The 12682-nt window shown below is 40.1% G+C and overlaps 1 gene segment (V, D, J or C); it reads left to right on the top strand.

The window, feature by feature from the left end:
• The first annotated feature begins 9747 nt into the window (after positions 1-9747).
• LOC113015162 (Ig kappa chain V region 3381-like) lies at positions 9748-10229 on the top strand. The segment is given in 2 exon segments: positions 9748-9799; positions 9907-10229. Coding segments are annotated over 2 exon segments (375 nt in total).
• Positions 10230-12682: the final 2453 nt, after the last annotated feature.

The following is a 12682-nucleotide window of genomic DNA, read 5'->3' as shown; positions in this document are numbered from 1 at the left end:
AATAATAGTGGTGACATTTAACTTTAACGAGAGGAGAAGGCATGTGTTTGGCTCCTTCACATAGTGGACATTGAGTTGTTGTGTGGGGAACCAGTAGTCCATGTCTGTTGCTGTAACAGTAGTTCATGTTTAGAAAATCCCAGCTCACTGATTTGATCGGGGCAATAGTGCCTAAAACGTTGCGTTATTTTGCTGAGAGATCTTTTACTTTGTGATAATCTTAGATGAGTAGTTTTATGGACAAAAACCAGCAGGTCATTCAGTGTTCCCTTAGTGCTGTTGTGGAAGTTTCCCATTAAATAAAGCCTGCAGACGAGCGGTGAGCGGTAGCTAACATTCTATAATCCAAACACACAAAGAACAGACAACCAAGTTTGATGAAGTCCCTGCATGACCGCGGGGCAGACGGTCAGCAGAGTCTCCCTGAGCCCAGCATGGCTCTCAGTTAAATACCTTCTCCAGGAACAAAAGGCAGTACACAGCTGTTTCGCACCTTAAGGTTCACACTCCCTTGCTGCCTCCCAAAGAGACAAAAGATTCTTCCTGTGGAGTGTCTGCTTCCCCTAACTTCCTTACTAGACCCCCACCATTTGTCTTACTGTATGAGTGTGAGACATGTTAAAATCTAGTGGCGCCAAGGCATCATACAATAAAATAATGTGATTAATACATAAGTAAAAGAAATTCCTATACAGTGCTAATGTATAAGAGACATTATATGGCTGAAATAACTAAAGTCTAAAATACTTAGTCATTTGTTTAATAGTAATTTAACATTATATAATTCACATATAAAACTATGAATTGTAATTTTAAATGGTTTAAAAGCATGCAGAATAGGATATGCAGGCAAGTATATTTCTCCTTTTTTTATGAAGAAGCAAAGACAAAAAGGAGAAAAAAAAGAAACTGGGCAGAGTTCGGTGGTTGAATCATTCGTCCCCACCAATGCCAAAACCAAAACTCTGCCCTTGCTCTGATATATCCCTATCCTTTTTAGGAATAAGGGAGATTAGTGCATCATTAAATGTACTCGGTAAGGAGCTTATTTTTAGTGCCTCAAGGTAAACTTTATGCAAGACTGGAGCTAAAATATCAATATATTTCTTATAGTACTCAATCGGGAAGCCATCCAAGCCTGGCGATTTTCCATTTTTCATTGATGAGATGGCAGCACTGACCTCTTCTTCAGTTATAGGCACATCCAGTCTTGTTCTTTGTTCATTTTGTTATATTTTTGTTCAAATACTAAGAAATGACAAAAGAAGATTATTTCATGGAAGAAGATACATCTATCCTGTGTCCCTTGGAATATTCCACACTGTTCTGTAGACACTGCTGCTTATGTGCTGTTCTTCTTCCACCTCTGCCGTTATCTTCAGTGAACTGTATCAGTCTCTGCAGTATCTTCCAGCTGCAGCAGTCACTTCAGTTTCTGTTCAGTCTGACTGAGGGAGGTTTTTGTACGACTGTTTTTCACTGTGTGAACACCCACTGACTGTTAGGATAGTGCTGACTCTGACAGTAATAAACTGCTGCATCTTCAGCCTGGACTCCACTGATGGTCAGAGTGAAGTCAGAGTTTGATCCACTGCCTGTAAAACGAGCTGGAATCCCTGATTGTCGAGTGCTAGCACGATAAATGAGCAGTTTAGGAACTCCTCCATCTTTCTGTTGGTACCAGGATAAAAAGTCGTTGTTATAAACATCCTGACTGGTCGTGCACTTGATGCTCACAGTTGCTCCCACAGCAGAGCTCACTGCTCCAGGCTGAGTCACTGTGATCTGTCCTCTGGACTCTGAGGACACAGAGACAAAAACATAAAGCAGCTTCATGGTTTTGTGGGCTTCATTTCAGAGGGACAGATGTTGATAGAGGAGAGGAGTTTGATTCTCTGGACTTTACCTGTGAAGCAGCAGCAGAGGAGAGTCCAGATGAGGACGCAGATCAAAGTCATGTTTTTGATGAGGAGGATTTCTGTGGCTTCTGTTGTGATGAAGGACAGCTGTCAGTCATCCAGTGTTCAACTCTCAGGACTATAAACTCTCCCAGAGCACTGGAGCATGGTGCTGCTGATGCAAAGTGCCTCTCTATGGAAATCATCTGACTGACTCACACAGAGACTTGGATCAGTCTGATTTCTATCAGTGGATCAATCACTTCATGATAATATTGACCAACAGTCTCCAATTAGACGCATTTGTGTTGAAATTGTTCCTTTCTGAATGTCTGTTATTTAAACCCACTTCATTTTTCTACAACATTATGGTTTTCATACCACTTTAAAGCGCTTTAAAGAAGTTAAACATTTTCCACTTTATAGTTTTACAAAATGACAGAGAAAACTGAAGAAAACTATTTTCAGGAAAATGGATAAAATCAGTACTGTCACTATTATTAAATGAGATCATTTAATTTATGATCATTAGATCATTGAGGGTCACGCGATTATTTTTAAATTCATGACTCACTGTCTTCCTTAGATTTGATTGAAGACAAGTTTGACATTTTATCGATTTCAGAGTCAGAGAGCTGATCAGTGAGTTTGTATCACTGTGGTGGACTTTTGGTGGAGCAACAGGCTGGAAGTGAACTGTTAGTAGATTTGAGTCACTCAAAGAACTAAATTCTGTACTTTTATTGATTCATTTTAAAACCCTGATGCTGCTGCTACATTTTGTTGAACTTTACTAATTATATATTCTGACTCTTGGATGTGTTACATTTTGTCTTCAGACAGAGTAATATCTTCTTCACTTCTTCTTTTGTCTCCCTGAAAATGTTTCAGTAGAACTTTTGTCTCTAAAGCAAATATTGTTTGAAGTTTTTCAATTTCAGAGATAATATATTTTACATTTTGTGCTCCCTTTGTCAAAGGTTTACTTTTGCATAGCAGAAATAAAAGCACTTAATCAGCATGTTGTCCGAGTTTAACTAATTTAATGAGTTTTCCTTTTTTTTTTTAAATTTAATTTCTGTCATTGACGAGAGGCCCTCCAAGAACATAAATCTCCACCAAGGCAGCTCATTCTACTGGCAGTATTTACTTTGAAGGAAATAGTTTTGTATTTTTTTCTTTCTATATTTTGTTTTCTTGGTTTTTAAAATAAATACATTTTAAGAAGTTTGGAGTGCTGTAGAAGTCAGATAAGGGTAGAATGATGGATTTTTACACAAACATTGTATTATTCCTTTATATAGGAGCAGATTGTCAGGGGCCTGGGAGAGTCTCGCCATGTTTGGTCATGACACTGCTCCCAGGCGGGGTCCTCTCCAGTTTTCCTTACAGCCGCACCTTTTCACAGTCAGAGGCATTTCACAGAGTGACAAGTTTTCTCCTCATTTTTACGTCAGGGACATGAGCTCCATGTCAGGAACCAGTCACACGCAGATGACAGGGACAGAGAAGAATTTGATGTTTCAGACATGATCACCTGCATGTTGATTGGTAACCATGGTAACAGACAGGCTTCACTGCTGAACCATGGCAACAGACGAGTTTCAGTACCAAAGATAAAAATATTAAAGCGTTTCTTTGACTTCTGATGTACTCATGTGCGTTATGTTTGTATTATTTATTAGTTTTATAATTAGAAAACAAACAGAAATTAACATGTCAGATTTTTCTCATAAACTTGTCATAAACAATTGTATGTAAAACAGAAAAAAGCATAGACCTTTTTTTGGTCTATTAGGGAACAATAAAGATAACTGTACTTACTCACACATTAAAATTCATAAAATCAGCAAACCTCAGACAGCAAACTGTTAATGTGTCGTTAATAATGTTAAATCTTTAAGAACTATTAATTTTAGATGGATGTCACATTATTTGCAGCAAAAGGTTGAAGACAAAACTTTTATGAGAATGTAAAATATATAAACATTTTCTACTTTTCTTCAAGAAAAAAAAAGAACTTTTGAAAGTTTAATTTCCAGTAAAAATAAATGCACAAGACGATTTTAGTCTGAATTCAAAATTTACACTGATATTAGATTTTATATTTATGAGAAACATGAAGTATTTATGTAGAAGGAAATGAAATGAACCTTAATGATACAAGTTTGAGCTTCATAAATGAGTGAAATGTACTTTCAGTTAACCTCCAGTCTGGTTCCTCCACCGAACGTGTACCACAGTGATACAAACTCATTGAGGCGCCGTACAAAAACCTCTGACTGTAGAGAGACACGGCTCTCTGACTCTGAAACAAACAAACTCAACAAAATCATTCACTGTTTGCATAATGTTATAAAAATAAAAAAGAAACAGTGCAACATGCTTTTATAAATTGCATTTTTAAAATTAGATTCACACTTCAGATAATTTTATTAATTCCAAAGTTTGTTTGCAGCTTTCCCACACTACCTGCTCACATGGTCAAACTCACACAGCCTACAGTCTTTAAACAATAATCACGAGCACTGTTGCACGTCAAGGCAGAGATAAACAAGCAATGAGGTCAAGGAAAAAGTAAATAAATGCATCAAAATGAACAAAAATGTTCAAAATAAATAAACAGAATATGAAGGGTAAATGTCTGAAAATGAAGAATCACAGAAACATTCATCTAAACGACTCCTGTCAGCGTTCAGGAATCTAACAGCTGAGGGAATGAAGGATTTGAAGTTTCTGTTTGTTCTACACTGAGGTTCAAGGTAACGGTGACCTGAGAACAACTTCCTGAACTCAGATGACAAAACACGTTCAGGATGGATAATAATGTTTTTGTCCTTCATTTTCAGAGTGTCTCTCTGCCTGACCTCCGTGGTTTTGGAGCAGGTATTTATAAATAAAACACTGAACCAGCAGTTCAAGAAATGACTTTCTATAAATGGGCATTAAAAGTGTCATGGTCAGGGGGAGCTGGCTGTGTTTTTCCATGATGTCTCTGTGCTTCCACCTCTGGGCGGAGCCCTCATCAGCACACCTGCCATGCTCACCTGATTGTGATCCAGGACAAGCGGCAGTGTTTAAGACCAGCATCAGCATCTCTTCTTTGCTGGTCCGTCTGCTCAAAACATGTTAGTAACAGGCTGCCTTTACGTCTCGTGCTGTGTTTACCTTTCCTTGTTCTCCTTGTGCTCTCAGGAGCTTCTCAGATCCACCAGTCACATTATCAGCAGTTTGCATACCGACCTGTACGCAGGTCATGCTCACGCTGCTTCATGTTCTCAGGCTCATGTTTCATCACCTGTCTGCTCTCCTGCCTTCAACTGTTCTTCATCACTGGATTAATCATGTTGAGCTCAGTACACTCATCCATCCAGCTCACTCAGCCAACATCACTCCCACTGGAGCGACCCCCACTCCACCTGCCAAAACCTTCACTTTTGTGATCCCCACACTAAGAAATCGTCTCCAGTGCCATTGTTCATTATTGTGTTGCATAATAAAGCTTCTGAGTGAACTTTATCCTGACTTCCTGTGATTGAATCTGCATTTCTCTCCACATCCATGTGCCGGCCTTTATCAACTTTTTTTATTAGCATCAAAAACATTCAACCTTCTTCTTCTTTTTCTCTAAATAAATAAATAGATTTGTTTTAAATGCCAGAGGCCCACCGGAATGTTTGCCTGTCGGCTCTCCACTGCTGTATTCAGAATCAGAATCAGAATACTTTATTAATGCCAAAGGAAATTATTGCCAGATGGAAGAAATTCCACATGGCAACTCTGCTTATTTATGTTTTTTCTATTCAATCATTTACATCAGTGTATTGACACCAATAAACTATACCAACAACTACACCTACATGACCTTCTGTGAAAGGACTGCTGCTACCTACCTGAATGAGTTTGTTTTAGAATTTAGATTTTATGTTATTTATCCCTATCTATATTGTTGCAGTTTATTACTGCCTTTTTTATTATTTATTGCTGCTCTTTTTTAAACGTATTCTTTTTAAACTGTATTGTTTATTGCACTGTAGAGGCTGGTGAGAAACAGTATTTTGTTTCAGCCCGGGTAACACCATACGAAATGACAATAAACTTCTTGAGTCTTGAGTCGTAGAGCTAAACCTTGCCAAGCTAAGTATTTGATGGAGCCTACAGTCTTCAATAATCCATAACTTGCTTCCTCCTTTTATCTGGCAACAGCTGAAGAAAGCTGTGAAGCTACAGTTGTCATATGCCGTGGGAGTGTCTGGTCGGGTGTGGTCCAGTTTCCTGTTGCCCGTCCCCTGGGGTAGAGTTGGCCAGGTCATCACCTGCTTCCAATTTCCGGTCCTCCATCTGGAGGGTTTTCAAGCCAGCGCTGCCTGCCACTCCTCGCCAGTTCGTCCTGCTACCACTAGTGGTAAACTAGCCTCCACTGTGTTTGGACTCTGTTTGTCTGGACCGTGGGTAAATGTGTTCTCCGTCTCCTGTGTTCTCCAGATACATCACCCGTCGTGCTCTGTTTCCACTCCGTTCTCCAGTCTGCCTAGAACCCTAGGACTACACACTCACCTTCTCCTCAGCCTGCCCTCCAGCCCGTACTTCAACGGTGGATCTGTCACGGCGGGGTGCGCCGATGTGTGTGGAAACAGGACCCAAAAGCAGATGAGGACAAGGAGTAGTAAGGTCTTAACAGAAAGGTGAGGCTTTATTAAAATGACGGCAGGGTTAAACCAGGAAACCAAAACGAACTGGCAAACCACTAAGAAACAAAAACACTAAAGGTACTAAGACCAAAAACTATAACTATGACTGAGGTGGAAATAAACAGGCTAAGACTATGACTAACGTGGAAATACAGACGAAGACTAGAACTATGACTGAGGTGAGGTAAACAGACGACCCGACAATGACATGCAGAAAACAGAGGGCTTAAATACATACATGAGGTGATCAGGGGAAGTGGAGACACATGGGGGAAACAGCTGACTGACATAAACCTAAATGACAGGACCAGGAGGAGGAAAGCTAAATGCAATGAACAAAGAACACATGACACTGTCAGAATAAAACAGGAAATACTAAAACTAGACATGACAACACAACTAAACAGACCTAATACGTGAAGAATAATACAAGAACCCAAAACATAGAAAACCAAGGGAACAATAATAAATAACAGCTTAAACTAAAGCTAGATAGGAAATGACACAAAAACTAATCACATATCAAAATGAGAAAAATACAAACATGAACTCAGAGCGCTGGGTCAGAGACCCAGCCTGTGACAGGATCCCTCTCCCCTGGACACCCTGGAACCTGGACCAGCTTCCCCACATTCTCAGCCATCCCTGGGATGCTCCCACGGCAACCCCTCCTCTGCCTAATAGTCGGTGTTTTCAAGTAAGCACAAGACTCTCCACTAGTACCACTCACCTCAGCCCTTTAATTGTTTACCAGATCAGTAAAACCTCTTTCCTGTGTTTGCAGAAGTTCCCGCCCGTGTTCTCTTTGTGTTCCACGTCTGTTTTCCCGTCCTCTGGTCTCCTTCAGTTCCTGAGAATAGTTTCTGTTAGACCCAGCCTTGTTTAAGTACCTTTTTCCTTCAAATAAATTGTACATAGTTCGAGCAATTGAGTCTGCTCTCGAGTCCACTGCATCCTTGTTTGTGACAACAGTATTCTCTTTTTGAGCAAAGATGTTAATGGCATGGATATGTAACTGACTTTTTGCATGTCCTGAGAACCTGAAGATAGCCTTTTCCCTAAATTTCTAAAGCCTACACGGACAAAGGCTGGGTCACACTTGTTGACTGATTTGAATAAACTTTGGCACAGTGGAAAATAAGCCCCCCTTGTACACTGTTATGCAACCAAGGAAAAGTTGTGAACCGTTATTGTTGAAACGACAACACACATTCAGCTCGCTTCTGCACTACTATAAACTTCGGCTTTGAGAGTTTTGAGAACGCTCTCGAAAACGCATACATTTCAAAACGGAGCTGTCCCGTCGCAGTGTGGACACTCTAAAACGTGGACTTTCTAAAACGATGACGCATTTTAGTCATGCGATGCAGTCATGTGACCGATTAAACAAAGATAGCAGAGGGCATTATACAGCAGTTGTTTTGGTTGCTCTCAATTTTGACAGCACTAAAAAAAGATTAATATCAGTTTGTACATGCTCCAGATAGCTTTTCTTCAAATTCTTTAATTCTCACTCGCTTTTGCGCAGGACTGGAACGTTTTCAATGTGGACGCACAACTCTGTGAAAACGACTGAAAACGCTAGTGTGGACGCGGAGCATTTTCAGAAGAAAAGGCCGTTTTCAAATCTGTCCGGGCTAGTGTGGACGTAGCCTTAGGATCAGGTTGTGCAGGCTTTGTGCAGGTGATCATGTCTGAAACATCAAATTCTTCTCTGTCCCTGTCATCTGCGTGTGACTGGTTCCTGACATGGAGCTCATGTCCCTGATGTAAATATGACGAGAAAACTTGTCACTCTATGAAATGCCTCTGACTGTGAAAAGGTGCGGCTGTAAGGAAAACTGGAGAGGACCCCGCCTGGGAGCAGTGTCATGACCAAACATGGCGAGACTCTCCCATGCCCCTGACAATCTGCTCCTATATAAAGGAATAATACAATGTTTGTGTAAAAATCCATCATTCTACCCTTATCTGACTTCTACAGCACTCCAAACTTCTTAAAATGTATTTATTTTAAAAGCCAAGAAAACAAAATATAGAAAGAAAAAAATACAAAACTATTTCCTTCAAAGTAAATACTGCCAGTAGAATGAGCTGCCTTGGTGGAGATTTATGTTCTTGGAGGGCCTCTCGTCAATGACAGAAATTAAATTTAAAAAAAAAGAAAATTCATTAAATTAGTTAAACTCGGACAACATGCTGATTAAGTGCTTTTATTTCTGCTATGCAAACGTAAGCCTTTGACAAAGGGAGCACAAAATGTAAAATATATTATCTCTGAAATTGAAAAACTTCAAACAATATTTGCTTTAGAGACAAAAGTTCTACTGAAACATTTTCAGGGAGACAAAAGAAGAAGTGAAGAAGATATTACTCTGTCTGAAGACAAAATGTAACACATCCAAGAGTCAGAATATATAATTAGTAAAGTTCAACAAAATGTAGCAGCAGCATCAGGGTTTTAAAATGAATCAATAAAAGTACAGAATTTAGTTCTTTGAGTGACTCAAATCTACTAACAGTTCACTTCCAGCCTGTTGCTCCACCAAAAGTCCACCACAGTGATACAAACTCACTGATCAGCTCTCTGACTCTGAAATCGATAAAATGTCAAACTTGTCTTCAATCAAATCTAAGGAAGACAGTGAATCATGAATTTAAAAATAATCGCGTGACCCTCAATGATCTAATGATCATAAATTAAATGATCTCATTTAATAATAGTGACAGTACTGATTTTATCCATTTTCCTGAAAATAGTTTTCTTCAGTTTTCTCTGTCATTTTGTAAAACTATAAAGTGGAAAATGTTTAACTTCTTTAAGGCGCTTTAAAGTGGTATGAAAACCATAATGTTGTAGAAAAATTAAGTGGGTTTAAATAACAGACATTCAGAAAGGAACAATTTCAACACAAATGCGTCTAATTGGAGACTGTTGGTCAATATTATCATGAAGTGATTGATCCACTGATAGAAATCAGACTGATCCAAGTCTCTGTGTGAGTCAGTCAGATGATTTCCATAGAGAGGCACTTTGCATCAGCAGCACCATGCTCCAGTGCTCTGGGAGAGTTTATAGTCCTGAGAGTTGAACACTGGATGACTGACAGCTGTCCTTCATCACAACAGAAGCCACAGAAATCCTCCTCATCAAAAACATGACTTTGATCTGCGTCCTCATCTGGACTCTCCTCTGCTGCTGCTTCACAGGTAAAGTCCAGAGAATCAAACTCCTCTCCTCTATCAACATCTGTCCCTCTGAAATGAAGCCCACAAAACCATGAAGCTGCTTTATGTTTTTGTCTCTGTGTCCTCAGAGTCCAGAGGACAGATCACAGTGACTCAGCCTGGAGCAGTGAGCTCTGCTGTGGGAGGATCTGTGAGCATCAAGTGTACGACCAGTCAGGATGTAGATAGTGGAAACCGATTATCCTGGTACCAACAGAAAGATGGAGGAGTTCCTAAACTGCTCATTAAGTATGCTAGCACTCGACAATCAGGGATTCCAGTTCGTTTTACAGGCAGTGGATCAAACTCTGACTTCACTCTGACCATCAGTGGAGTCCAGGCTGAAGATGCAGCAGTTTATTACTGTCAGAGTGAACACTGGCCTGGCAGTCAGCTTGTGTCCACACAGTGAAAAACAGTCGTACAAAAACCTCCCTCAGTCAGACTGAACAGAAACTGAAGTGACTGCTGCAGCTGGAAGATACTGCAGAGACTGATACAGTTCACTGAGGGGACACACACACACACACACACACACACACACACACACACACACACACACACACACACACACACACACACTTTATCATATTCTGCTTGTTCTTTAAAGAATCTGATTTCAAAATGTAGATTTTACAGCTTTCACATGTGAAAACATCTCTTGAAACCTGGCACTTATTTTTTCACAGCTCTAAACACTGAAACTAATTCTCAGCCTAAAACGCTTCAAAAACACTTCAGATTCATGTAGTTATGTTTTGAATTTCACAAAAATATTAAGTTCTGGAAAGTGTACCAGCATTTTTTTCTATAATTTTTTTTAAATTTCCGAAGGAACATGTCCATTGTTAAGACGCTGCCTACACATACAGGGTTTTTTTAATGAGTTTTTATTTCTATTTTGGAATTCTGTCTACAAATAATGGTGTTTTAGGAAGTTTTGAAAATTCCTTCCAGGTAGAGAAGACGGTGCTCTGTGCTGTTCTCACTGTGAAGGCTTCTAACTGGTAAACATTACCATTCAATTCAGGTTTTATCACCATGTGTTGCTTTGGTTTACTTTTGACATGTTTCACACACACACACATGTTTTCAAACGACTTCACTGACATTTATTCGTGAACAGTTAAATGAACTCCAGTAAATGTTTCCCCATCACTGCTTTTCTCAGTTGCTTTGGTGAAAGTCTTACATCAGGAACGTCATTCTCACCACTCTTAATGCAGCTCTCCAAATATGTAAGGCCTTTTTCACCACACAGACTCATCTATGCAAAAGACACTTCATAAAACACTTTCACCGTCGTTTTAAGACATCAAAACAGGTTTTTTTGTTTTGTCATTTTTCTCAAAACCTCACCTACTTTGGAAAGAGTACTGCAAAAAATGTAGGCCTAATGTCACAAGGGGCCAAAGGCCTGTACGAAACTGGACTCAAGTGCTGGACCACATGTGGAGACGGTTGAGTTTGCTTCACACAAATCTTTATTTGGCACAAAAACACAGAGTTATACTTGACGTGAGAGTCATGACAAGGAAACGTAGCGTGGTGGCCTAAGGTGGCGTGGTGATCAAGAGGGAGAGAGGAAAAGGGGGTTAGTGGGTTCACAGACTTCTCCAGGTGTGGTTGAATTTTAAAGAGGAGTATGGCTTATGTTGCAGGTGGAGTTGGTGGTACTTTGAGGGGAGTAGGTGAAGGTCCAGGTGAGCTGAATAGATTTAAGATGAGCTGACCTGAGCTCCAAGGGATCCTGTGAGAAGCAGTGGGAAGAGGGCAGCAGGTGTGATATTGAAATCCTTCCCAGGAGACGGAGCATGAAACTGCAGTGAGTATGGCCGAGTGCATAGACTTGGGCAAGGAGCATGAAGCATGGTAGCCTGTTAGCACCGAGGGTAAGTTGGCAAACTAGCAGTGAAGAGACGGCAACGCTGGTCTTAAATATCCTGAGTAGGTTGCTCCAGATTGGCTCCATGTGAGGAGATGATGGCTCTGCCCAGGGGCAGACACAGGAGAACATGGTGGAAATTTACCAGCAGCTCACCCGGACTGTGACAGCTAATGAGAAGTTTAAAACTGTTTTCAGAAACAAAAATCACGTCTGATGGTTTTTTGTATTTTTTTAACCTTACAAAACTGATGAAATGGAGAAAAGCAAAATAATACTCATTAAACTATATGTGTGTTCTGTTCACATCATCGACACATTCTCAGCCTGGCTGGGGGGCTTCTTTGCCTCCCTCCTGCTGTGTGCCCAGCCTGGAGGCTGCGGTCTGTGACCGGCTCCCGGTGCAGACGGCTCCCTGTGATAGTGTTTCCTCACCCGGCTCATGTGTGCCCAGCCCAATTTTAATCTTTAAGTGTGTGTGTGTGTGTGTGTGTGTGTGTGTGTGTGTGGGGGGGGGGGGGGGGGGGTGTATGTATGTAACCATGATCGTTTATGTTAATGAGAGTGTGCACTCAGAAAAATAAAGGTGCCAACTGGAATTAAAAGTGGTTCTTTAGACTGATGCCATAGAAGAACCTTTTTTGGTGCCACAAAGAACCTTTCAAACAAAAGTTCTGAATTAATGATGTCTTTTCTGTTTTTGCTTAGTTTCCTATTAAATGATATTAAAAATTACTCAAAATTTAATTTGCAGTTTATGGATTACAGTTACAGTTAATGTGTAACCTGCCCCTTACCCTGGGGCAGCTGGGTAAAGCTCCAGCCTCTCCAGAATCCTGTCAGATAAGATCACAGATTGAAATAGAAAGTGTGACATCATCAATATTTTTTATAACTTTCATTTGATGCTTTTTTTATATATAAATTTGTTGTCCCAACAGCTAATTTAGGAAATTATATCGGTGACTCATAACTGAATG

This window comes from Astatotilapia calliptera, chromosome 22, assembly GCF_900246225.1.
Source record: "Astatotilapia calliptera chromosome 22, fAstCal1.2, whole genome shotgun sequence".
NCBI classification, from domain to species: domain Eukaryota; kingdom Metazoa; phylum Chordata; class Actinopteri; order Cichliformes; family Cichlidae; genus Astatotilapia; species Astatotilapia calliptera.
The sequence above is the reverse complement of the archived record's forward strand: the minus strand, read 5'-3'. Positions and strand labels throughout refer to the sequence as shown.